The 27,663-nt window shown below is 38.1% G+C and overlaps 1 protein-coding gene across 3 annotated transcripts; it reads right to left on the bottom strand.

Moving 5' to 3' along the window:
• Nucleotides 1–1,177: 1,177 nt before the first annotated feature.
• LOC103702586 (protein NO VEIN) lies at nucleotides 1,178–27,329 on the bottom strand. Of its 3 annotated transcripts, none has more exons than XM_039129044.3 (15): nucleotides 26,771–27,285; nucleotides 25,690–26,027; nucleotides 25,347–25,521; nucleotides 25,011–25,184; nucleotides 24,445–24,549; nucleotides 22,265–22,457; nucleotides 20,223–21,988; nucleotides 15,170–15,382; nucleotides 7,134–9,404; nucleotides 6,824–6,936; nucleotides 5,431–5,830; nucleotides 4,987–5,304; nucleotides 4,632–4,889; nucleotides 1,826–2,924; nucleotides 1,178–1,598 (listed from the first exon to the last, which is right to left on the bottom strand). In XM_039129044.3, the coding sequence occupies exons 1-14, from the start codon at nucleotides 27,194–27,196 to the stop codon at nucleotides 1,866–1,868; spliced, it is 7,809 nt and encodes a 2,602-aa protein (XP_038984972.3). In that variant the 5' UTR covers nucleotides 27,197–27,285; the 3' UTR covers nucleotides 1,178–1,598; nucleotides 1,826–1,865. The 3 variants fall into 3 exon arrangements, with proteins under 3 accessions (XP_038984972.3, XP_026658567.4, XP_088578380.2); XM_026802766.4 differs by having other exon boundaries at nucleotides 6,824–6,933; nucleotides 26,771–27,284; XM_088722254.2 differs by lacking the exon at nucleotides 25,690–26,027 and having other exon boundaries at nucleotides 26,771–27,329.
• Nucleotides 27,330–27,663: the final 334 nt, after the last annotated feature.

Genomic DNA, 27,663 nt, shown 5'->3' with positions numbered 1-27,663 from the left:
AGCACCATAACAATAACTCTCCTTAAATCTAATATACCAAATAATATTTGAATTTACTTGCAGGCATATCACAACTTTAAACAAAATGATGATACAAGTTGCTATTCATTGCTATAAGCCTAGTTAAGAATTTGAGAATTGGCAACATTCTCTTCCTCTTCAAAGATGATATAAACTTTTATTATTGCGTGCCCTATTCAAAGCTTGAAGGAGATATGTCCACCATGAGCTATTAAAACAGGTAGCTTCAGGCTATTTCTACTCACGTAATATTCCTTCAAGTTTTTAAGATGGAACAGAGAGAAGCTTCTGGGAAAGCCAAGTTGGGCGCGTGTCCCCGGCTAAGCTCAAAGGTTGATTTGACCCGCACTCCCTCATAATTTGTTTTCTCCGGCCATCAGGTCTGATTCGAAGGATGTTTAGACGTTGTACAGTAGTAGACGGGTATCGAACTATTTACATCAAGCTGAGTTTGTGGTCCCTCTAACATTTGAGGTGTCATGAACTAGTTCCGGTGGGCTCTGTGCCAGAGGTGAAGGTGAAAGCGAAAACCTTAAAAAAAAAAAAAAAAAAAAAAAGAAAAGAAAAGAAAAAAAGAAGAAGCTAGTCTCATCAAACCAAGTGCAGAAACCAGCTCGAATTGGTGAAAAAGAATGCGCATGATAAATTTTGAACAATCTCACCACCGAGCTAATTCTGTCGAGCTAGCCACCAAGACTAGTTCTAACTTAAAAAAAAATAAATTAACTTGACTCGATCCATTGTAGAGCAGAATGGGTTGCCTGCAGTCAGATTCGCATCAAATTGGATTCGAGTTAACATATTTTTGGCCTAATTTGTATCTGACCCGACCAATATATGGTCAGGCACAACCTAATTGAGACCCTACTCAAACTTGATAATACATCCCTTTCTTAGCGCAAGGTCTCCTCCCTCCCCGGTTATCTCACTGGCCAATGATAAATGCTCATAGTATCTGTTGCATTGTCCAATCAGAAACACTAGAATCTCAAGGCAAGGAAATGAAAAACTACAGAACCTCAAAATTCCTTTCTATAGCTTAAATAAAAGACCAGTCCACAGTAGGTTTTAGGGTTTATGATAACAGTACAGCATGTGTTCTTTACACGCAGAACTGGAGATCAGCTTTCAGTCCCAGAAAACTAACATCATCCCATCAAACAAAAGAGCAACTGCAGCAGCTTGTGACATAAAAATAGGAAACAAACAAGAGTTTTTTGTTGGAATGCTGGACAGAGAGCCTTGACAGTATGAAGCACAAGCAACTGACTATAAATTTACAGCAAACTACTTTAAGCAACTCGAGGTTCATTGCAAACATGCAGAGCGGATTCCATCCCTTTCTGTGTGAAATTAGGATCATATCGTCTGCTTTACAGCAATTTACTTACACAACTAGACCAAAAACAGGGGCCGGTTTCTTATAGATATAGCAGACATTAATTTGGCTATCTGCGGCATGAAATATGTGTTGCCAAATTCCTCACACTACGAATATGCAGGTATGTAATCAACCTTACGATCAACAGCAACAGTACACTTTCCTTTATATGTGTGCACAGTATGATCAACATTCCCTGCAAAAAAGACCTCATACGTTGATCGGTCAAAAGGAGTTAGCGTAACAACAGTACGTCATTTTAAGACCACTCTGATGTAGCACTGTAAGACAGTATTAGTACCGAATAGGCAAAACCTAAAGCGAAGTCAATAGTAAAGAAAGGAGATCTAAGTAGAATAACACGGCAATACACACTTAAAAAAAAAATGTATATTTAGGCAGATCTGCTAGTACGAAGCTCACCTGGAAAATTCACCATATATTATGGAGCAATCTAGGTAGTTCAGTTCTCAGTGCTGCACGGCATCAATAAAGCCAGCTGCAACGCATGTTGTTGGCAGAGCTTCCATGGGTTCTTCAAGATCAAAATCTCAGGATTTGTTAGGCCCAACAGGAAGACCCGTACGATGCTGAATGAGTCACCTTTTTCAGCTGCACAATGCCACTCCGTTGTTGATATTGGGAACCAATCTTTGCTGGCAGACATCGTCGTCTTGACCTCAATAAATTCTGTGTTACCTTCTTCCTCAATAATCAAATCGTAGGGTAAACCTGTCTCTGTTTCCTCATTGACCCATTTTACAGCTGTTGGACCAAGTTTCTCCGTGAAGTATTTGAAAGCTACAAGCTCTCCTAGCCTGCCTGCTTTATAAGATTGGTTCTCGTCTGGAGTTTCCATACAAAGCCTGTTCCTCTCAGTGAATGTTGATGCATTAACCAGATCCAAACTTTTAGTGATTCCTTTGTCAATAGAACAAGGTGCAACTAGCTGCCCTCCATCTTCCACATTTTCAGATTCTTGACAGAGTAAGGCTGTCATTTTTGAGTCAACTTCCGTGGAAGAATTGTTATCATTTTCCAACAGAGTAGACTCTTCTGTATGCACGGTGCTTCCAGGAAGTTCTTCAGAAACATTCTGTAAGCTCGTAATAGTTGCATGCCCAGGTTGTTCCTTAACTTGACTATCTGATGCATAAAACACATTTTTCGAATTTGTTGGTGGCCAATTGAGCAATTTTGTAAATTTCCTGGGGAATTTTGAACAGCTTTGCTTAACAGGGATAGGTAGAACAGCAGTTTGAGAGGAAACTTCATCCTCATATTGTGTTAATGGGCTTAAAAGTGACCAGATAGGCTCTCCATCAGGAAGCTCAGGCACCTTTTGACTGTTGACAATATAGGATTCCAACTGTTCCCCAGTGCGACCCAACTCAGCCATTAATGTGATGGTGTGAAGGAAATTTGCCATGCGTGGCTCCACAGCCCCGTGAAAAAAAAATCGAGAAAGCTCCAAAAATAATGAGCATGAATCTGCATTATGTGTTGCATATAAGATATTTCCCTGTAACATCAGGTGTCCGAATATTAGTGATTTACATTTATAAACCAATAAAGGATATACATAGTTCTGAATAACATTTCAACTGAGAACCATCATGCATCATAGTATGAAATAATACTACATAAAGTTTGACTGAAATGAAAGGAGTATCATTCTTACAAGCATTTTTTCACTCCTTCACAAAGCACACAACAAAGAAAAATGCTTTATAAACATTCATAGTTAATGGATGAATCACTGCTAACATAGCAAGTGATAGTATTTAGCTCAGCTCCAAATCAGAACTAAAACAACTCACTTTTGAAAGGATACTGTTTTTAGCCACAATTAACAAACCTAGATCCAACTTTGCAGGGAAGGCAAGGCACTCATATCCTCTTCTTAAATGGAAGAGTTCTTTTGTTGTCTACATTAATGCGGAATCGGCAATTGACAGACCAGTCCCTCCAAGCCAGGATAAGAAAGGTGGAAAGCAAGGTTCGCCATCTCGGTATGGGACCCCGTACCGGTGCCACACTCGCACAATGTCGGTATGGTATAGTACAGAATTTTTTTTGTGTACCGAGTGTCGGTACGCTATCCATACCAAATATCGGTACCAAACCAGTACGGTATGCCCCGTACTAGCTCAACAGCATACCATGGGTTGGAAAGACTTCCACCATCTTGATGCTTAATTTGTGTTAGAAGATGTGGTGGAAGCACTGGAATAAGAGTCAGCAAGATATATAGACAGAGTCCAACAAACAGAATTCCAAACAAATCCCTACTTCCAGTGTCCGACAAAAAGCCAGGACCACAAGACACGCTTCATCAGACTGATAAGAAGCGAAAAAAAAAGGAAAAAAAAAAAAAAGGGGGATGGAGCTTCTCAATACCGGAAGAAAGTACCAACCAACGCTTAACATAGTCCTCCAAAATTCTATATAAGACCTTCTAAATCTATCATCTCCTTTCCTTCCCTTCTCTCTTTTTCCTCTCCTCTACTTCTTCTCATGTTCGACGAGTGATATGATCCCTATCAGGCTGAGCCAGCAACCTAGATTTGCAAGGGTGAGGCCAGAAACCTCTAGCTAGAGTCCAATGACAACTCCTAAGTTATGTGAGAGAGGGATAACCAAAGGAGGAAGAGACATAGGTTTCTGGTCAACTGGGGTTTAATTTTGTCTAGATCTATTATTCTCAAAACAGAGGCCATGGCCATAATTTAGCTATTAGCTATCATGGACCTCCCAGGCTGAGAATGAAAACCCTCCCTTCATGCACAATAACTAGCAAATAATTCCTATGGTTATGGGGACAATAAACCATCATCTATCCCATAAATATTATGACTCATGGTCATTGAGACCTCTAATCAAATCATGCAAAGCCCAAAATAAAATTGATGCATGCAAAATATTTTACCAATAATCTCTAAAGAAATAAATGTGCTATGGAACACATTAAATGCTTAAATAAAACAAATGCATACCCAAATCTAGGATGCAAGTGGACACACACACACATACATGCGTTCAAACACTTTGTATATATGTATGTATGTATATGTGTGTGTATTACGTACGTGTTTATGTATTATATATGACTGTATCTATGGGTAATGTATACGTATATGTGTGTGTGTGTGTGTATGTATGTATGTATGTATGTATGTATATGTATATATATATAATATTAGATAGAGAGAGAGTGAAAACAATAAACCTGCAAAAGACAGCTGCACTCCAATCGTCTTTTGCTGCCACTATCATGCCCCTTCAGAGTATTTCTATAGAATAGTTCCTCGACTACAACAATTTGTAGCTGGCTAAGTTTCTCAAATCCAGACTGCTTTAGGTGAATGTATATATCATGATGAAGCTTGCTCATATAACGTTGTGCATAAGGGAAAACCCAGTTAACCAAAGAAGCTTTTTCTGTTGCATCTACTATTCCATAATATATAGGTTTGCGAGTTACAACCTGAACATGACCAGCATGTTGAAAAACAATTAGAATTTTATGGATTCCAAACTGAATCTTCTGAGAATCTTGGAATTCCCCAAACAGGAAAACATACCTCTGACAGAGCTGGAATACCTATATCTCTCAGAAACCCAGCAACTTTTCCAGTAAGAGCCTCCTTTTCGATTTCATTAAGTTCACCAAATTGTAGAAGGGAAACATCATTGAAATGCATAAATTGTTCCATCATTTCCTTATCATCAGACCAACATATAAGCCCAAACTGTGGGTGGAGGGAAACCCATTTATCCTGGATGGTTGGAAGCACTGTGTTTTCGGGCTTAATAAGACTTTCTTTCAAGTCAAGTAGTTTTTCAGCCTTCATCGATTCAGGTCCGAGATCATCAGACCACTTCAAAAAAACTTGAAAAACCTGAAGAAGGTAAGAGAAGAAGATGCAGAGTTTGTCACCTATATAGAAATAGAAGAAATATAACAACAAATAAACTACAGTCATTATAACTAGCACCATAAATTTTCCTCATAAAAGGATACCTACTTCATGAGAAGCCTCTGAAGGGGACGTGATACACGACAGCTGAAGCAATATCTGAAAATACCGATTAGGAGGAGTCGTCTCGAGCACACCACAATCAGTCACAAAAAAGTCATGAAGGCTTGGATAGAGACTGGACAGCGGCATGCAGGGAAGACTTCTATTTTCACTTTTTGAGACATGCTTAAGTATCTTCTCCATCAACAGGTCCATGCAACCAGTTGGATCATGCCAAAAGACTTCGTCGGGGGACACGAAAGTACCTGGTACAACATCCATACATCTAGCTGCACAAATAAATGGGATAAATATATAAAGTCCCAATCTGACCTCTGCTGTTTTCTCACTTGATTCAGCCATTTCATCCCGAATGAACGTGTAGAATTTGGACATTAAAGAAATGCTGGAAATGAAAACAAACACCTGCCTTACTGACATAGTTTTAATGGCATAATATGATCACATCATAATATAAAACTTCAACAAATGTTAAGAGTGCCAAGAGTAATAAAAAACAACATGAGTAAACCCTGAGCATGATAGTTTCAGTGTGTACAAGGTCACTAATGGTATTAAATAGTAGGAGTAATTTATAATGCCCATATTGTCTACATGTACAAAAGTCGATGCACACGATCATATTGTTATGGAAGAACCAATATAAAATCATCACCAATGACATCAGTTAAAGTACTCAACGTATTGATGTGTTCTGATTACTTTTAATTCAGCCCTAATCAGCAGTGACAGAAATAGCCCTTGAAAGAATTTATCTGATCTACAGCATCATTCTCATTTCTCATTGATCAAAAATATAAACAAGTTTCTTAAAGTCAGTATATTCATTGAAGCATTTATTCATCTTTCATCACCGACGAAAACCAGAAAATACTTGATGCTTTGCACAGGGGCAACCTTGAAAGTTTAATTTTATTGCATAAAGAGCATCACCATTGGTGAAACATATATAGATACAACAGAATTTAATTTTTACTCATATGCGACAGTAACTTACTCCCATTGATCTGCAAAAACAGCAAGTTACTTCAGAGATCTATGTATTTACACAAGCCCCAGATTGTTGCTGACCTTATACAAAGGAAATTTAACAAATGAAGTAATGAACAATAAGTTAATGTGTGCTTGATTTTATAAATGAAAAGGAACCTCTGGAAATTTAAGAAATAACAAAAAAAAATGAATGCCGAGAAAGATTGAGCAAACAGATTGCCCTATCGATTTTTGCAAGCTCTAATGATACATCAAGAAATATAGAAAAGAAAAAAGAAAGGATATTTATGGATCTCAATAGCCAATAACCTGATGTGGAAAAGAAAATTTCACAGGAATCTCAAACTGAAGGATATGCAAAGAAAAAAAATGATCACCATCAAACCTGACATGAGCGGTCTCTAACTCTCTCCAGTTCTGCATCACTCTCAATGCATCATCAAGAGTGACTTGAATCTTAAATCCAATATCCTCCAAAAATCTCCAGCTAGTCAACTGCTTCAGAGGGGAAACAAGGCCAAATAAAATGTCAATATAACCAGTATGATGAAAAGCTCTCCTGCCATCACTTGAACTTCCTTAATCTTCTTAATAAAGGATAAAAGAAACAAACAACAACCCCCCCAAAAAAATCCCCCCACCCCTCCAACCCACAAAAGAAATAAATCAGAATAACTCCAATGGAATAAACTAACCTTTGGAATGGCATATGGAGCAAGAGTTCCCAGGATAGATTGTACTGCTTCACAATCATAGAAAAGATCATTAGCGTAATGAACTTCGTTGTCCATACTTGATGCCACACATTTAAAGCTTAAAATGCTTCCCATGAATGAAGATTTGAAGGTTTTAGTATCTTCTTTTGACTGAGAAAGAGTGTAGCCTTTTGCTTTTGCACTAAAGCAATCATCCCACATTTTGTCTAAAACTTCCAGAAGATATTTACACTTTTCCAGATGCTTTTTGGAGGAAAGTGCTGATAATAACTGGACCAACTCCACTGATTCCCAGTCCTTGACAAATAATTCAATTGCAGCATGGTTCCCACATGGTAACATGCTCCTTAAATTGGCAGAAAAAACATCTGCTGCTTTCTTCTGAACAGGCACTACTTGCACAAAATCATTAACACCTAAATCTTGGAAGAACTCCCTCCACTTCATCATCCTATATGATAACGACTGAAATCCTGGGTGCTTCAAATAGATGGCATCTATTTCATTCCATTTGATGTCTGTATCATCAATCAATTTCTTTATATCAACAGAATTGCCAAACTCTTTGCTGAAGTGGATCGGTTCCTCACTGGGGCATTTATAGCCATGGTTGGTCAGTATGATAGGTTTTGTCTGTAAGTAGGATATTATGTCTGCCTTTTCAATATGGCAAGCAGAGCAAACTGACTGAAAGTGGACCATTACAAAAGATAGGTACTCAATCATTATATTCATGTCTTGTCTTCCGACCATCCCATCAGAAATAGATGGCATAATATGCTGTTTGATAATATCATGTGCGGTCAACAGCTGGAGACCAATTTTACGCAGTATACTTATAAGGTTATCCAGTCCTGTACCCTCTGTGTTGCAAGCGTTTGCAGCAACTGTGGAGAAGATGAAGGGAGTTACAACACGAAGGTTGGCAGATAGACCAGGAAAATGCTGAAGAATATTTTCACCTCCAAACCTTGAAGTGAGATCATCAGAGGGTAACCAAATTGGCCCTTCAGACATTGAACCAAATGAACCATCTGAAAGCGGAATAAATGGAACTTCTCTAAGTCTATTTAAAAGATTTGATTCTCTCCCAACACTTGCAAAGCTTTGATGTCCAGAAGAACTTACAGATAAGGTAGTGTAAAGAGCATTGAGCCATGAAGCGAGCCAATCAAGGCCCATAGACCTAATGTCATCCTTTTCATGACATATAGACGATAGGATTTGAATTAAAAGTTCTGGGCTATATTCTTGAATAGCCAGTGCTCTTGCTAATGAATCCGACAACATAATATCCTTATTCAAATAACCAAGCCCAAGATGCTGCTGAAGCAAACCCTCAGGTAATAAAGTGCGCACCTGGTCATCCCAACCTCTAAGCACCATGTGTGGGGGAACCCATTCCAAAGTGGGGCCATCCAAAAGCAAACAATTTGACATGCGTAATTTATTTACTATCATGTGTGGAAGATGAGAAAAAAAGCCATGAACTTCACCAACAAGAGGAACAAAACTCATATAGACTGTAACAGCTTTTCCTGGACTCTCTTGAAAACAAGGAAGCTCACAGAAGGACTTTTCTGCTTTAATGAACAAGTCAGGGAACTCTGAAAGCAACCACTGGTTCCAAGCACTATCTCCATCAACTTCTTCTCTAGAAGAAGGCAAAACAAAGTCACCTTGTAGAATAAATTTCAACCCATATTTTCTCAGAGGAAGAAATGCAAAAACAGGTTGTTGATCCAGATGTGGCTTGTAGTCTCCATTATCTGACTTCTGAAGTGTAAAGGCTATCGCAATCTTAGTAGTTTTTACATTATGACGAATGTTTCGTGCTTGCAAATTGCGGCTGACCACCAACCAACTCATTTTCTCTTTGCCATGGGAAACCATGACTATGCCATCTCCCAGAGTCTCTCTTCTCATTACAACAAGCTTATTATCAAGCATGTTCTTAAACTTTATACATTGAATGCGATGAAGAAACAGTAACAGTGAAGGATGAAGTTCTGAAAACATGGAAATGACAGAATTCATACCTGTCCCTTGTTTTAGTTTTGAATTGAAGGGAAGCACAATACAAGTATTCCAGGAGGTGGTATCACTTTGATCATCACATAGTAGTTGCCTCTCTATGTGGTTGATATCATAAGGAGGGATTATAGTCGGGCAAACAAAACCAATTTGACCCTCACTTATATCAAATTTCACATGAAAACCATTTGAATGTATCTCCGGTGCATCTGCGACCTGAACAACAGTCAATTCAGTTTTGCAGAAAATAAGAAAAATATTAACAACTACTTTACAGAAAATAAGGAGGAACTTCATGGCCTTAGAAAAGAGAGTGATGCCATGATGCTACTGCATACAAATGAGAAATACTGTTACAACCACATGGTAAAATTAAATTACGAGAATTTTAACAAACACCTTGTGCATGTCAGTACATATGTTAAAGTACAAGCATACCAATAAAATTTAAGCATAAATCCTATCAAGAGAAACTATACTATATGATAAACATATAGTGAGCCTTTATTGAAGATATTTTTCCATTGCTTCTGGATTTTATGTGGCAGTTTGGTATTGCTTAAAAAAGTATTTTGGAAAAAAGCACTTATTGAAACAAAAAAGTGTTTGGTATCATTGTCTAAAAAGTGCTTCTACAAGAAGAAAAGTCGGAAAAGTGCTTTTAAAAGAAGCTACGAAACATACCTTCTGGATTCTCCTTCTTATAAAGCAGAAGCAACTGCAAACACGCCCTCGATATACCAGTAGTTCTTAAAACATACAACATTTTTGTACCTTAAATTGGCTAAGATAATTTGCTTATTTGTTATCATTTGAAGATGAAATTCTCAATACATGTCTGCATTGAAAAGGCCAACAAGTCCTCAAAAAAATTGACTTTCACCATGGCAAACTTTCCATTTCTACTGAAGCAACATTCTCCATCACCCATAAGAATGCTCATAAGTCCCCCAAAATTTCACAAGGTTGCTAGGATAAACCACAATGGATAAGAAATGACAATTTTATGCAAGGTTCGCAATACCGATTTTAGTTCCATATAGGTACCATGTTGGAACAGTAACCACAAGGGTTGGTTTGGTATACCAATACTTGGTATGCCCTCCATCGAGTATCTATTCGGTACTCGTATGATATGGTACACCTGGTATGGACCAGTATGCACCAATATGTTGAACCTTGATTTGATATAAGTATTTAATTGCAGCAAACAATGTTTGCCGTACCGAGCCAACCCAGTGAGGGACCAGGTCGGTTCACCTGAATTTTTCAAAACAAGCTCCGAACCAGTCGGAACCGGTCCCAAACCGATAGGAACCGACCAGAAGGGGCCGGAATAGGTCGCGAACCGGCCAATTCCGTGCGGAACCAGTGCGAACAGTCTGATTCGCACCAAGTTAGACTGGTTCTGAACCGGCCTTCCTCCCCTCTCTCTTTCTTTTGTTTCAAAGCTAAGTTGGGAAGGCCCGAGAAGTTTCTCCGGCCTTTCCAACCTATCCGAATAACCCCCCTCTCCTTCCTCAACGGAAAAAAAAAATACTGATTCAGCATAATTGAGGAAGATCCAACCCTAAATAACGTATATTTTCTCTCCCCTATCTCATTTTTCCTCTTTCTTTGGGACGCCAAAAAATATCATAAAATTTGCAAAATAAAGAGAGATCAAACCAAAATTTTTGATTTTGGCTTGATTTTATGATATGTTATAGATCTATGAATGATCTACACAATCACATAAAAAATTTTAATTTTTAAATTATATATAATTTTAAAAAATTAAAAATATATTTTTTAATAAAAATAAAAAATATTTAGAGACATGCAAGCTACTCTCCGGCTAAATTTGGTATCTATTTATTCAAATTTTGATATGATCATGCGCATAATGGCCTAAACCTAAATTTTAAAAAAATGAGAAATAAATAGCCTTTTATGCATGCCTATGGATCTAAAACAAATATATGTACCATCCATGATAGGATTCTACATAGATCGGAGCTCAAATTAATTTTTTTAAAATATCTATATTTAAAAATTATTTTTTAATTTAAAAATAATTTAAAAATATATGAAAAATAGTAGCACATAATACATAATTTAGAAATATTTTCTGAAGTAAAAAATATATTTTTCTGAATTTATGGTATTTAAACATATTTTTTAAATTTAAATATTATTAAAAAAATATTAAAAAATAAAAAAAATAAAAAAATTAGTACAATGTATTAGATGAATAGATATATTATTTTAATCATAATGAAATTTCGTTATTTTTAAAAAATGATAAATTAATGTACTTGATAAACTTACAGGAATGGAACCATTAAGGAATAAGGAGCTAGAGCGTGACATTGGTTGGGATCATAGGCAAATGGTCTTGGGTCGGCACCACTGGAAGTACAACTAGTGCAACACGGTTCAAAGGAGGAAGGTAACCAAATTGAAGCAGCATTTAGCTGGTCGTTATCCCGACATATCTATACGTCGAATGTTTGGCGGCTGATGAAGAAACACTTCGCTGATTTTAGAGCAGCGAATAAGACGGTTGCCAAGAAGAAGGCGGAGATGGACCGTCTAACGGCAGAGCCACCTTTCTATCACTCTAGAAAGTCACAAGAGGCGTCCGCTCCAGACGATGAGGCACAAATCCATGCTGTCGTTCAGGTGAGCCTAGATAACCAATGGCAGCAGGATGAGGTGGCCAGGCATAGGGCTCGATTTGGCCCCTCATTATACGAGTCGGGCTCCGGTTCTGTGAGCAGCAGAACAGATCCAGAGTTCAGGAGGACCTTCTTAGTTAAGGAGGCTGTCAGTAAAGTTGGTGGTTGTATTGCATCTATGCTGGGCTTTTGGTAGCAGAAAAAAGTCCTCTATGGAGATTCCACTAGGAGCACCATCCATAATTTAGATTCACATGCTTTTTTCAGCAAAGATTCGAAGCAGCGGAGGATTGACAATGCGAAAAATAATAAGAAAAAAGATATGTAGCGAGCTATTGGATCTTAGTTCCACTTCAGCCACATTCCAACGGATGCAACAGACAATACATATTATAGGTCTGTCATTTCCTCCATACAAGCCGCCGATCCTAGTGTAGATCCTCCATGATCGAAAAATATCTACGGTGAGCTTCTTCACAATAATGACGAGCTAGAGAAGTAGATTGCCTCATACAAGAGCAAGTGACCCATATATGGATTGTCGATGATGTGTGATGGTTAAACCAGTCCTACCAGGCGAAGTATTATCAACTTTTTGACATATTGTGATACGAAGACTTTTTTCCATAAGTCGGTTGATGTTTTTGATCATGTGCACGATGCTATGTACATCCTTAGATTGATAGAAGAAGTGATTGATCAGATAGGAGAGGAGAATATCGTGCACGTCATCACTGATAACAGACCACAATATAAGACCGTCGAGGAGATCTTAGAGCGGCGGCCACATTTTCTAGACTCCATGTACTGCATATTGGACGTCATCACTTATAACAGACCACAATATAAGACCGTCGAGGAGATCTTAGAGCGGCGGCCACATTTTCTAGACTCCATGTACTGCATATTGTATCGACCTCATCTTGATGGACATTGTAAAGATTTGTAGGATACAGCAGACAATGGAAACAACCCAAACCATCACCAGATATATTTATAACCATATATGGGTCCTATCATTGATGAGAAGGTATGCAGGAGGAGAGATCTTGAGACCAGGAGTGGTACAGTTTACTATCAATAATAATTATTACCTGGCATTAGATGGTTACTAATATGATATTATCTTATATGTAATTTTTTTAATATTTTTGTAGCTAAATGTTGAATTCATTCGGTTTGTCCATGAGAAATCTTAAGCGGATAGCTATCTGTATCCGCTACTAAACAATCTCCTTGAGTGGCTGTGAGGGAAATTGGTTCCACCTTTGCCCTCATCCATAGTAAGCATAGGAACTGTCTAACACAGAAGCGTCTCAACGACCTTGTATATGTTCACTACAATCTGAGGTTAAGACTGAAGTGCATTCAGAAGTAAGTGGAGCTAAAGTACACAGATCCGATCGATAATGCTTTTGTTGACGATGAGGATAATCCTATGATCGGATGGCTTGTAAACCAATAGCAGAAGCCAGAGCTTGATGAGCAAGAATCGCTTCCACAATCGGACGGTTTCATAGTCAGCGAGGCTAGGTCGACGCAGGACAATGGGCAGATCGCAACATTCCATGCATCCTTCTAGTTAATCAACCATAGGGGTTATTGGAGAGTAGATCATCTCATGACTCATTGCCCGAGACATCCTCTCAGAGATATGATTGAGAGATGCTTAGATGAGGCCACCACGCTACCCAATCGACTTGGTCAGGAGAACGACATCCATCCTCCCAGCATAGCCAAACAAAGGGGCAGCTACTCAGCGCACCAAAAATGAAAAAGAAAAGACAGTTGCAGCCCTCATGAAGAGTGTAAAAGAGCCAATTCACTCACATTCAGAGACTAGTAGCCAAGGTTCGCCGTACTGGTACCGATTCGTATTGGTTTAAACCATGATCTGTCGTACCGGTCCGGCTTGCGGCCAGTACGTACCGGTCCGGCTTGAGACCGGTACTGGATCAGCGTGGAATCCGGTACCGGTAGCTTATCATTAGAGAACCGGTATGGGACCGGTATGTACCCATCCGGGCCGCCACCGGTACGCCGACCGGTATCGGTACGGCGGACCTTGGTTTTAAGTTTTGTAACTTGGGTAATATTTGGTAATGCTAGTATTCAACAATATGTATCATTTGTTTCATGAACCTTTGGAAGGTTAAAGTTCATATTAGCGCCTCTTTAAGTCTCTGTTGTGTGAGTAAGAACTTTGATTTTTTAATGATAATATTAGGCGCTTAAATATGCCCTGGTCACCCTTTTCTAGTGCATCTTGATATATTTGCTGTCAAGGGTTGGTACAGTACCGTACCGACACACGATATGCTTGGGCGTGCCGATTCCAAAGCAGCACACCCATTTTTTTTTAGTTTTTCAAATTTGATTAATTGGCAATCAATTTTTTTGAACCTTTTCAATAATTTGAAGTATAATTTGATTTTTTTTGATATTTTTTGATGTTTCTATGCTCTCAGTATAACCTAAATGATGTATCTTATTGTTTTAAAGTTATACCAAACATAAAATGATTAGCGAGAGTTAAAACAAAGGATGCATAAAGAAATGTCAACTCAAAGGCCACTTGGCTGAAATACTAACAATATTTTTCACACTTAATTATGATGTCATCTGGACCATACGATATTTATCAATAGGTTTCATCGAATAAAGTTCTTTCTTACCTCAGAATTCATTATGACCAAGGATCTAAAGATGCAGGACAGGAAAAACCAAAAACTCTATCAACTTTGAAAAGGAAAAATGATCGAAATAGAACCTAGAAGTAGCAAAAAGTTATCTAACCTTATAACAGGACCCAAATTCACTGAAAACATAGTTGAAAATAGTTACACTTCAGTTCAAACTCACAAAATAAATGAAGAGAGAATTTAAAATCCTTGCATGTCTACTCTCCTAATGTACATCTTACTAGAAGAAGAGAAAAATGAGAAGAAGAAATTTCACACTGTTCTGATAAACACATTCAGACGAAGTAAATAGATAAAAATTATAAAAATATGAGAGCCATGAAAAATAAGCATCTACATTAATAAAGAAGTGCTTTGATACAAGTACTTACTTGACGAACCGAAATGTTTGTAAAATAAAAATTAGCACATTATTTCCTAGCCACCTCTATGGACTTAATATTCGAGCATACTATGTGAGAGAAGGGAAACCTCCTATATTTTTCTAAGCATGTATTCAAAGGCTATTAAAAAAAAGAACTAAACATAACACACTATCAAATACTGGAGACAAATATGTATTTACTGAATATCTAACTTGTCTATTGAACACCCATAGATCAACCTCATCTAGGCATACCCGAAATACTGATTTGAAGCCAATGCCTTTCTGCCCTATGTATCCAGCACTTGATCCCTTCTTTGTTGAATTTCCAACATCACACAGTGCTCTAATATTCTGTGAAGAAAACCCTTTTTCATTGTTCAGAACAATGATTTCAGTAGACTTAAGAATGAAAACCAGTGTAGGTTCTACATTATCTGGATAACTGTTATCATCAGCATTCTGAACCTGGACATGTTGGAAAGTCAGCTTAAAAATGAGTCAACAATAGATGAAACATAAACCTTGAGAGAGAAAAAGGAGCATAAAAGCAAACAGGTTAAGCATAAAATTCTTGGATATCCATAATACTACTAGAACATGTCATGCACCAAGTATGTCATAAGGAAGGAGTACTTTGTAGATAGTTATGACTGACTAGAAATGCTGAATAACAATAAAATGATCCAGTCTTCAAAGCTAAGAGAAAAAGAGAGGTTGGGGGGAGGTCGGTTATTCTATCATACACGTGCCCACCATGAGCCCACCTTTTTGTTTTCTTCAACTTCTCAGTAGTGAAAACTAAAATCCCTGAATATCAAGATATGAAAATCCACTAGTAAAGAATGTGTTTCACATCATATGTATTTTTTTTCTTATGCCTCCAATATAACCGGATTCTCCCACTAGACGGTTGAAGTATCAGTATCAGTAATTGTACCAGTACCTTTTGATATGGTAAATTACCATAATGACAGATGGTATGCCGATTGGTGTCAGCAAAATCAAAGGTGCATACGCCAGTATAACACAGTACCAGGGGGGCATGGAGGTACCTTATTGATATGATAAAGTATGACCAATAAAAGCCATTACTTTAACCCTTCCTCTCACTCCAAAGCTTTAACACAATTTTTATTGCTATCAATATGAAAAAAGAAAATTCCTAAATGTTCAGGCGTTGCAGTCAATCACAAATTTCTTTGACAACATATAGTGGGGGAAAAAAGAATCTTGAGCTACTGTTAAGCACCACCTAATTGAAAAATGCAAGCATACATATTGAAAGGCAGCTGCTTCAATCAAAATGCATTATCAATTCTGCAGAGTGTGTTGCACAAGCTTTAATAGTCTTTTGCCTCCCTCATCTCTCTCTAGTTCCTCTTTCTTACTCTCATTTCCCAGACATTCCTATTTTTTTTCCAAGTTTGCTCCCTTCATGCATCTTAAAGAAATTCCTTCTGTTGTTGCCTGAAAGAGGCCATGTGTATTTTTCTTCCCCCATTTTTCCAACTACGATTAGTTGTGGCCTTTGCAACTTAAATTTTGGACCAGTTGACTTGCAGAAACCATTCCTGCCCATCAATCTCAAGTGTTGGACAAGCAGACATCTAAGAACTCACAAATAAGCCCCTAAAAGCTTAAATTTTATAAGACTCATGCACAAATTTGTAAGCCTTCCAAGACTTGCCAAAAAAATCTGTAAGACTGAAAAAAGTAAAAGAATAGAAAGTAAAACCTAAATTAAATTTCTAACACTAGAATGCATTGGTAGTTATTCTTGGAACTTAGGGTCATCATCTTGTCCCAGGCATACTTGTTATTTTAGAGAAACTACTCTTAAAATCTCATCCGCTGTGCTTAACTGATACACGCTCCAATGGAACCTAAGCAGAAAATTCATCTGATTATGGAGAGCTTCTTTTGGACCCAATATGATAACGTCAACTTGTAAGTGGCACTGTATATACAACTCTCTCAGTTCAACATGGCACATGCAATGAATGTAATAAGCCAATTATGGTTTTATTCCTTGCACTATTCACTACATCGCCATCTTAATTCTTACACATTCTCCAATACCTTAGAGGGACAATTAGTCAGTCTTCTTCCCTTCTACAGTTGCCTTGACACTTCAAAAGCCTACACTAGCATTGATCGGGCTAGTGATCCTATGAATTAGTTTTAGCGCTGCAACACAGGCAGGTTGGGCCAGGTGAACAGCTAGCATTAGCCCTCTATAGCTCTCGGTTCTAACTTAATTGAACCTAGCCTCGGTAGGGAATTATCCAATCCCATATTAAGCTAAGTTCAGATCTGGTCAAGTTGATATCAGGTTATTGGTCAGGTCGAATAAAGATTTTAAGATAAGGGAGAGATTTAGGACTTTTCTTGAGGTCAACGTTGGGGTTGGGTTGGGTTGGTTTGGAATTTAAGATAGAGGAAAAGATCTAGATATCTTGACCATTCACCAAAATTGATGGAAGAATATTGAATGATAAGCAATGGAACATACGCAATTTTATAGTTCAAAGAGGCTAGATACTTGAAACATATAAGCATTTTACACGTAACATACTATGGATTTGTTTATTGATTAATCAGGTTAGGTCAAATTGCACAAGATTCGATTTAGTTTGGCTTGGGTCGGCATTGCATTTGGCTGGGGTTGGATTTGGGTTCGCTTGGAGTCACTTGGCGCTGGGTTAGGATTTTTGAGCACGGCCCTAAGCCAGGTTGAGAGAACCTCAACATAACTTGACCCACTTGGTAGCTTTGGCTGTTCTGGTTTAGATCAAGCCCAACCCAAGTTGCACTACATATTTGTCTTTCTTGGAGATTTCCTCCCCTCTTGGAAAAGCAATTTGCGAACCATTGTCTTCCACTCTTGCATGAAGGCTTAGTATCTTGTTATGGTTGGCATTGTCATAAAGAATATTATGCAACACTAACTTCTTTCTGATCCAAGCCCATATTCCTCTATATTTTCAAAACCATGGTGCAATTCAGTTCAAAATATTGGTTTCTTGGGTGGTTATATCATGTTAAAACTAGTTGCCACTTAACATTTTCAATCAACCACTCTGACACTTCCTAAATATACCATGGATCAAGCAAATCTTAAACTTCCTCATGAAGGCCCAAAATACTATGTGCGTTCAACCTAGTAAATAGACTATTGATGGCTGATATAGTCTTCAATACTTCACATGGGGGCATTGTCCATTCCAATTGCATGTATTTGGACCTTCACCCGCATTATAAAGGGTGTCCCAGTGCATGTGGCTCCCCCCATAGTCTTACCCCGCGTGCAAAGAGGCCATTTTCGTGTTTCAAACCAGTGACACTCAAGTCGTAATGGAGCAATCTTACCATTGTTCACCTACATTATAGATCATGTAGTTCCACAAAACCATCGAAAGTTTAGTTCATAAGTTTCAATTAGTTTTCAAGCAAACTAGTCCAACAAAAGCATCACGGATAACAATATAGAATCATATCAATAGTGAGATATTGACTAACCAATAGATGTTCTATAAAATAAGACAAAACTAGCAAGCCATTAGAAGCAATCTTTAACATGATTCAGCCAAGATAATAATCATATACATTATTGCCTGTCCCTAACAATTTAAACTTTTTGGGGTCTAGTGGTAAATTAACGTGGTAGCAAAAGCCAAGTTACGGATTCCAAATTCCTAATCACACCAATTTTTATTTTATTTACCTGTTATTATTGCAATATCTAGCATTAAAAAAATAAATTAACTAACTAGAGAACTGGTTCATTGAAATAGGTAAACCGAGTCCTATTGTCTTTGAGGCGGGAGCCCAACCGAGTTCTACTCGATTTAGATGAGGGCTGCTGCCCTTTAAAATCACATGCCCCCCTCCTATCGCTCTCTCTTTCTTTCCGTGAGAAAACCAGCCCCCAGTGCCCCCCTGTCACTCTTCTCTCACGTGAGAACCCGATGGATGCTTTTCTTATCTCTCTCTTTCTTTTTATATCTATCTCGTGCACTCCTTCCTCTCTTCTCTCTCATAAGCTCTCTACTCCCTCTCTCTTATCCACACTCTCTCATGTTTTCCCTAGACCTAACCTTAAGGATTTTGTTTGTGGCAGGTAGAGGAGCCATGAACTTGGGAGAGGAAGGCAAGTTGCGAGACCCATCTTCAATAGGATATCATCATTGAGGTAACCCTAGCTCTCAAATTTTTAACTTGTTTGGTTTAGTGGCTGCATCATGGGTGGATGCAGAAAAACCTAGGTCATAGGCTTTGTCAATGCCGATTTCCTCAGCAACCTTCCATGTCCCAACGATGTGTATTCGTGCCTTTGGAGTCCTCACACCTAAGAGATCCTAACAGGACAAGATTTGTGAAAATTAGCATGGCATATTGAGAGCATGTTGTTAATTATTAAATTTGAAAATTTAGTTTGGGCATGTTTATTTTTAAATTTGCAAATTTAGTTGCTCTAGTTTTATTCCACTGTTGTGCTGAATTTACTATGCTATTAGATTTATAATAATCTAATCGCAGGTTGGACGCCTGCATGCTTGTAGGGTAATATCCTATGAATATGCAGTGAATGACATGTCTCTCACTCGTGATTTTGGGTTGGGGGAGTGATAATTATTTTGAGTCTTTTTTTCTCGACTCGTGATCTTGAGCCGTTCTTGACTCGTTTATGCTTTAACATGCATGGCTTGGGCAGCATCTGATGAAGGTGTTAAGGCTTTATATATATATATATATATATATATAATATATATACATAATATATATAATATATATACATAATATATATACATAATATATATATATATATATATATATATATATATATATATTATATCATTGACTCTTAATAGCAGGAATGTTCTGTTTAGGGTGGCACATCCACATCCAAATCTCCCCAAGCAGAACCTGCTTTCTAAGTATTTTCTTAAAAGACCCACTTCTTCATAGTCACACCTAACCCACTTCCAGTAACCAAGTGTTGACCTTCCCTATCAGCTTAAGCCTTAGTTGTTTAGTGGTAAGTTAACGGCTTTCGCATATATATTCTTCAGCATCCAGAGGCATCAGAAGGGCTTATTATACTTCTTATATCTATAAATGCTTGATTTTCATATCGTCCGCATCATAATGTCAAAAAATTATTAAAACATCAAATAAGTATGGATCTCATCAATGAAATCAAGCATCATATTTGAAACATATCAATACTTTGTGTGATAGCCAAAATGGTAAAATGATGCTTATTCTTCATTGATTTATGAAAACTTATAAGAGAGCCACTTACCAGCTCAAGTAGAAAATGCGAGTCTTGTGAGTACAACTCTTGCGAAAGACAATGGAGTGCTCTACCTAGACGAGCATGCTGCTTCTTTAGCAAGCTATTCTCAGCAAGTTGGAGATCTGGGTCTAAACCAAATTCCTCACGTCGTATGGTTTCAATAAGAAAATTTGCATCCTGGACTTCTTTAATATTGGAGCCAACTGAATGGAGACTGTCATAAACCGTTTTACTGGGCTCTCCAGTACAAACTATCATTGTGCTGTCTTCTTCAAATGCTTGTTCATGTCCATCCAACAATTCAGTATCTGCCTTAAAGTTGACCGGTGGTTTATCACTAATAGAAAATGAATCTGATTTTTTTGGTGAGAGTTCTTGCTCTCTGCCCCGTTCTATACACAAAGTTTCAGAAGCACTGTTTACATTCCCTGGAGATGCAAACAAGTCAGCAGCTATAGCTGAACTAAATTCATGGTAATCTTCAATCCATTCCACTATCCCGAGGGACAAACCGATGTCATGAAGCATAACACGTTCATCAGTTCGCTTGCATTGACTTAAAATGATTGCAGCCGCATTGTGAGTGACAATTTGCAATCCTGGGACCAGTATCTCTGCAGCAGAACTGCGAAATTCTGCAGGGAGATGACCAAGGCAGTCCAGGATAAACTTTGATCCAGCAGCATATGCTTCATTCATTCTCCAGAGAGAATCAACCAAAAGTGTGCCCCTATCAGCTGAATCAACCATACTCTGCTCTTGCAAAGAGTTTTTGTGCATGGAAATCTCTCCATTAGTTTTTGTTTCTATACACTCCATAGTGTTTTTAATTATGACATCTATCGCACGCTTGGCATAGCATTTTAGAAGGCTTACTGGAACATTTTTTGCACCTCCATATGCTGCAAACAGTGTCAACAACTTTACCGCCACTTTGAATGATGACCCTTGAATAAAACCCTCCAAAAATTCATCAAAAGTTGCTGAATTATCAATCCGAAGTATTCGACCATCACATGTCACTATACATGATAATTTTCCAATACAACCTTCATTCAATAACCAGTCCAGAAGAGGTCCAAGCGAAGGGGCAAATATAAGATCCCAGTGTGACCATGACTGTAGATCTGAAAGCAGTGGTGCTTTGAGTAAGCATTTGATTGCATCTTTCGCAGAAAAGGAACCTGTTGAATGATTCATGTTCGAAATCATCTCAAATGAATTTGTGGAGATATTCTCAATGTTTAGCGATGAGTTTCCATTGCAGCAGTTCCCCAACAACGTTCCAGAAAAATAAACAGAGCAGGAAATGCTAGAATTGTTTTCGTTTTTTGAAAGATCTGGATAAACATTTTCAACTTCCCCTCCCAATATCTGAAAGCTGATGGATGGAAATTGTTTCTTGAGAAGCATAGAAACAAGCTGCTTGTTTAGAACACCATTGCTTCCCAAGTTCCTTGCAGCTTGAGATAATAAAACCAGCAACTGTTGTTGAAGCATGGATACCTCCAAAGAAGAATTGCCACAGCACTTTTCAGTTAAGAAACAAAGCACTTCACTAGGAAGCAGAGAAGCATGCTTATCTAGAAACTCCAAGAAATTCCCATAACCAAGATCTTTGAATTCCTTGATGGAAAATTTTGTTTTTAACCATATCTCACAGTCACGAAACATGTTTCGTTTTTCCAGCGGCAGGACTTCCTGTCTAGGAACAAGATGACCAAGCCCAAAATAGGCAGCAATCTGTTTAATGATATCATCAACGGTGACTCCTGCAAATTGCACTTATCACAAAGAATGTATAGTAATATGTCCTAGATGAAGAAAAATGAAATGCTGATAAATTCAGGAGGAGAAATGTGTGCAAGAGGTTTAATTTAACAAATGATAATTCCTGTCCTTCCTAATGAAGAACCAAAGAAAATTGCCATGGATAGAAGAAAACAGGGAGAAAGCATAGAATGTGAAAACATACGACATCCTCAGTTACTCGGACATTCAAATTTATCCTCAAGAAGAGCCCAATCATAAAAAGAAACAGCATCTACCTATTTTATCCTCATTTACAAGCATTGACTCCCTGTTTTCAATTTCGTCTGTGCTTGCTTCATCAAGTAATGTTGCCTCACTTTCAGTCAAAGGGTCATTGTCCGACATATCAGCAAGAGGCAGAGTTGGGGTATCATTGACAACATTGTCTTCTGCAACACGATCCAGTAATCCATATTTAATAGATTGAACCTGTTTCATAGACACGAAACAGCTAATCGTTACATCTGCGGAAAAAAATGTATTCTTCAAAACATTCAGTAAGAGGCAAAGTTGGGGTAATAGATTCATTAACAACAGTGTCTTCAGCAATGCTATCTAACAATCCAAATTTAATAGATTGCACCTGCATCATAGACACGATACAGCTAATTATTACATCTGAGAAATAAAATGTATTCTTCAAAACATGTAACACTAGAGGATCATAGTAAATCAAGAAAAAAAAAAGACAAAGTAGAGTCCTTCATCCTTTATAAGTGGATGGTGCAGATGATGTTGTTTAATTTGACAAATTGTTTAATCACTAATAGAAAGTATAAATTGACCATACGTCATCCAAAACAAAGTAAGAGAATTATCACTCAATATTGATCATCGATAGCAATGCTTCGGTTGAGAAAAGAGCAAAGGAGTGAATAAGTAACACAACGTCGTAGCAAAAAAATAAGTAACACAACACAATTGAACTTCTGTGATACATACAAAAGAATATCCCTGAGAACTCCCAAACTATATACTATGCAATTACAAAATTGCAGGTTATGTTATTTTTAGTGTAAGGAATTAAAAAGGAGAAAATCAAAAGCAAATAAATTTACCAGACATATTCAACAATTCACCTCCTTTTATTTATCTTATGCGAGACAAAGTAATGGCAACATACTTGGCAAGTTACAGATTTGGGATTTTGACAGATTATTCCATCATTCTTAGCCTAATACAAACAGAACCATTTTTTAATAAAAAGAAAACCAAGATATTGGTATCTTGCAAATGCGACAAAAAAGTCCCTGACATCCTTTAATATGTTTATGTTAAATGACAAATATAATCTTGTTTTTTTTTTATTATAGCAACGCATACTCCTTCAGTGATCCATGTCTCCATTATCCTTATTTAGGATTATAATATTAGCATAAACCGAGCTTATAATCATCATTTAACTTGAAGGATCAAGAAGCTTAGTCATTAATTAGATGGTAGGATCTACTATATCCTATTTACAAAAAGTTGATTCTACATATGCTTTTATAAAAAAAAGGACTTTATTGAGATTGGACTGAGAAAAGAGGACAATGACATCCCTGGTACGCCGTACCATACCGAACTGAGAGGTATGGGACGTACCGTATCAGTTCGGTATATATTACAACCCTAGGCTGCGTCAGATCTTCGAATACAAGGGATAAAATAAAAATCTACGGCATCCTATACACTTCAACTGCATAAATGGAACAATATAAGCTTGAACCATGATAATCAGTTCACCAGCAAAGGAAAATGCACATGATTTATTTAATACAGCTAGAACTTCAAAAATGACTAAAACAGCAAAATAAATAACACTTAAGGTACTAATCAGATTCTGAGGTGAATTGTTCACTGGAAGCACTTTGGGTGTTCTTTTTGGTCCGAACATTTTCATGCAATTCTTTTACAATAAGTAGATGATGATGGTAGTGCAGCAAAGTCTGACCCTTTTGTAAAGTCAATCATTATGGGAAAAATGTGCTGCAGAAATTTTCTTTGGTGTCACCTCAAATATAACCATGGGAAGAACTAAACAGCATCAAAATGAACTCTTTAAGATAAAGAAATCTAGCTTGATGGAACTTAAAGAAAATTGGCATCATGCTGCAATTAGAAGATATCTAGGTTGCAGGTAAGCTAAAGTTTGCAGAAAACAAAATTATTCTCATATATTAACACTGACAAGCCTCAAGCATATCCTCAGCTTCCATGTAGAGGATGTGAAAAGGAAAATTCATAATCAGATGCAAGAGGAAAAGCCTATTTAAATCTGAAAAAGACATGAAAAATGATGAATTTAAGTAAACTGTAATTAATGGTTACTTTAAAAGAGTTACATACAAATCTCCTAAAATCTAAATGTGACAATATGATCACATAATGCACAAACGATCATTAATTAGCCAAAGGAGAAAGGTACACTTACAGCAACATTTAATAAGCCAACACCAGGATAAGATGAAAAAATCCTTAGCTTCTTCCTTTTCTGCTTTTCTGATGGCCCATAGATGTGCAGCATCAAAGCGAGAACCTACACTCACTTAATGTTTATATGCATTTTGAAGCTAATATATTCAAAAGCAAAAAGGGTATTTACAATAGCATATGCAGAGGAAACAAAAAAAGAAAGTTGCATATAATATGTTTGCTGTGATATAAATACATATCAGCTACATACAAGGATGAAAGTGCATTTATCTGTGATTTTTGACCTCAATATACCTATCTTAAGAAAATATTAATGTTTTTAAAAGCCATAAAATTACTCATTCAGCTTCACATAGGCACTTAACAGTCATTCTGTGAACTGCATATATATATCATAGCTTTTTCAGTCATGAACTTGGATAATTATAAAATCCTTTCGTAATAATGATGCTAAAAAGGACAGCAACCAATGCAGGTCAAACGAGGTTTATTTGTTTATGATTATTCACAGAGAGCATAAGATTAAGTGGCACCCAGCAACATACGTCTTAAACAGGTACATACCTCAGAAGCAGAGTGCTTCTGACAAGCTTCCTTCCAAGTTGCAGCAAACCTTCTGATGTCTCCATTTGGGATTTCAAGTTTCTGTAGCTTTGAGGGATCTATTTGAATCATTTCATATCCTTTCTCACTTTGATTTTCACGTTTCTCTTCATTTCCAGAAGATTTTTTTCTACCCTGCATATTATTGAACATGGCCGATTTCACTCCAAGCGAATTCATCTGATAAATTTCTGGCAGATTATGACAATTACATGCATTTCACTTCTTGCCCTTTTTTACTTTGCAATAAATTATAACCATGGCTACAGATATCATTATCATTGTCATCCAAAGTACCTTTTTTTTATATGAATCACTGCAGTCCATACTTGGTGATGGTAATGACTTCATATGATGTAAAATAGTATCTATTGAACTTTCCATCTCTTCTTTCTGCAATCCATTTTCCCTGAGACACTTAAAAGCAGCATTTTCTGTCCTTCTGGCTCCCTTTATAAATTTGATATATAACCTGTACAAAATATTGATCTAAAATTATATTGTGAAAAATGAGCAACAAAGAAACAAAATGATATTACCAAGATCCAAGAATGTGCCATATATAGTGAAAAGTTATAACAAATTGACAAGTGATATGCATAGTCTTAAGAAAAAATAGGGTATTTCTCAATTTTCACACCCTAAGCCCTGAATCCGCACACCAAGATTTTCCCTGGTTACAACTGAATACTTCTGGACAAGAAAATCCAGAAACTCCTCAACTTTGATCTCCTTATTCTTAGCTCTATAAAGGAAAACAGAGAGGCGAGAAATCAGATCCTCTATTGTTATCTTGCACACTTCCGTTGCATCCGAAGGGACTGAAAAATATTGCTGCACCAGCGGTTGACGGAGCAAAGTTCCCAGACCAAGCTCTTCAAACTGCTCAACACCCTCATTCCTGCATATCTCCACATCCAAATCATGCACCGATGTCATCCTTCTCACGCTCACAAAGCAGCGTATAAATGCATTTACCTGGTTAACAGAAAAGGGAAGACTACATTAGTTAGATTTTGAGCTGAAACCTCTTAAATGCAGTACCTGTCAGCGGTAACCCTTGTAATTTCAACTCAGTTTTCAAAATACATCATCATTGGTCTCCCGATGGGTATCTAAGTTATGCTTACTTTCTTTAGGCATCAGCCATCAGTTCCTACCATCAATGTACATCTTGTTAAAAAGTCCTTGCACCATGTCAAGAACAAGACAACACCATGGACTTGCGTCTGTAGATCCCATCCCTCATTCTATATGAGTCAAGTCTAGATACCATTAGCCTCAGATTAATGTCACCCATAGTGAGAAACAATTTCCATGCATGCATACTTGATCCTTTTGCACATATTACAATTTCTCCATTGCCTTCCCATCTATGCTACGCATTCAACGTGGTACCAAGGTCAGCGTCGGTGCCAGTAGTAACATTGAAAGAACCAGAAAGTATAAGCCAAAGCTTAAGAAACTAAAAGAGCGCGATTCAGATCGCTGTGTTGCCTTGTCGAGACCCTAGACAGACAATATGTTAAACGAATCTGTGATGATTCATAGCACATGATAACGTAGTTCCCATAGAAACATAACATTTTAACTAGATTTTAAAATGTACACTTTTTTAGAACACCAAAATTGTTACTATTTTGAAATCCAAGAAAAACAACAATAGAGGGGAAATGAGAGAGAGAGAGGTGCTCGATGGAATAGAGCAACGGAGGACAAACCTTTCCTTCCACTAACTGAATCTGACGCAGAGTGGGCACGTCATGGTAGCTTAACCCTAGAGAACCCCAGGAGTCGACCTGGAGGGCCAGCGCCGCCGCCTGCGACAGCTTCCATGCCGAGACGCTCTGCCCGGCGGCGAGGAGATCACTCCGCGCCTTGGCCACCGCTGCCTCCGCCCTCTCTACGCTAATCGACGGGGCGCGAGATCTCTGCCCTTCGCGCTGGAGAATGCGCGATGGAAAGAAGCCAGCGTTTCGAACGTGATCGTTTGGGTGGTAGCCGGCGGCGGCAGAGGAGGAGGAGGCGGCCTGCTCAGGGCTCTGGGGAGAGGAATCGGGCGAAGGTACCCAGGGCGGACCTCTACCGCCGCCTCCGCCTCTTCTGCCACTGCCGCGTGGCCCGGAACCGCCCGGCGAGCCGGACATAAAGGAAGTGAATCACCGTCGGTGAGAACTAGGAAGTGGGAGACCGAACGAGGAGGCCGTTGAGAGGGGTTTGATAGAAGAGAAGGGTTGCGCAGGTACTCTTTATTCCAGGAAAGAACCGAAGGATGTCGCCGCCTGGCGCATAGAATATTGTCCTTTTCTAGTGGATAAGGGTTAGGTAAAATAGTTGTAAGAGAACATTGGATGCGATCGTCATCTCCGGACAAGTTTTTTGTCCGACTGGCATATACGGAAATTTCTATGCGGCATGACGATCTGCTGTTCGTAAGTTGTGTCGCAGCAACTCTGGCCGTTGATCTTGCGTCCAGCGTGCGGTCGCTGAGGGTTCGCTGAGTTTGGGTGATCTGTGCGGAGCTCACCACCGGCCCGGACTCCTAGTCTCCCGCCTTTTTGAATGTTTGATAAACGTATCTTCCGTACTATGATGTGTGCTTCCTATAATGCCC

This window comes from Phoenix dactylifera, chromosome 5 (assembly GCF_051530095.1).
Source record: "Phoenix dactylifera cultivar Ajwa chromosome 5, Ajwa_hap1_PhDact_Kaust_v1.1, whole genome shotgun sequence".
Lineage (NCBI taxonomy): Eukaryota > Viridiplantae > Streptophyta > Magnoliopsida > Arecales > Arecaceae > Phoenix > Phoenix dactylifera.
The sequence above is the reverse complement of the archived record's forward strand: the minus strand, read 5'-3'. Positions and strand labels throughout refer to the sequence as shown.

What these genes read in the sequence shown, in the direction of transcription:
- LOC103702586 (XM_039129044.3), bottom strand. Translation starts at nt 27,196, where the DNA reads ATGTCCGGCTCGCCGGGCGGTTCCGGGCCACGCGGCAGTGGCAGAAGA. An exon ending in TGTAAATGAGGATAAAATAG is followed by an intron (nt 21,989 to 22,264) that starts GTAGATGCTGTT and finishes TGCAATTTGCAG; the next exon opens with GAGTCACCGTTGATGATATC. An exon ending in AGTGCAGCTGTCTTTTGCAG is followed by an intron (nt 2,925 to 4,631) that starts GTTTATTGTTTT and finishes CTGATGTTACAG; the next exon opens with GGAAATATCTTATATGCAAC.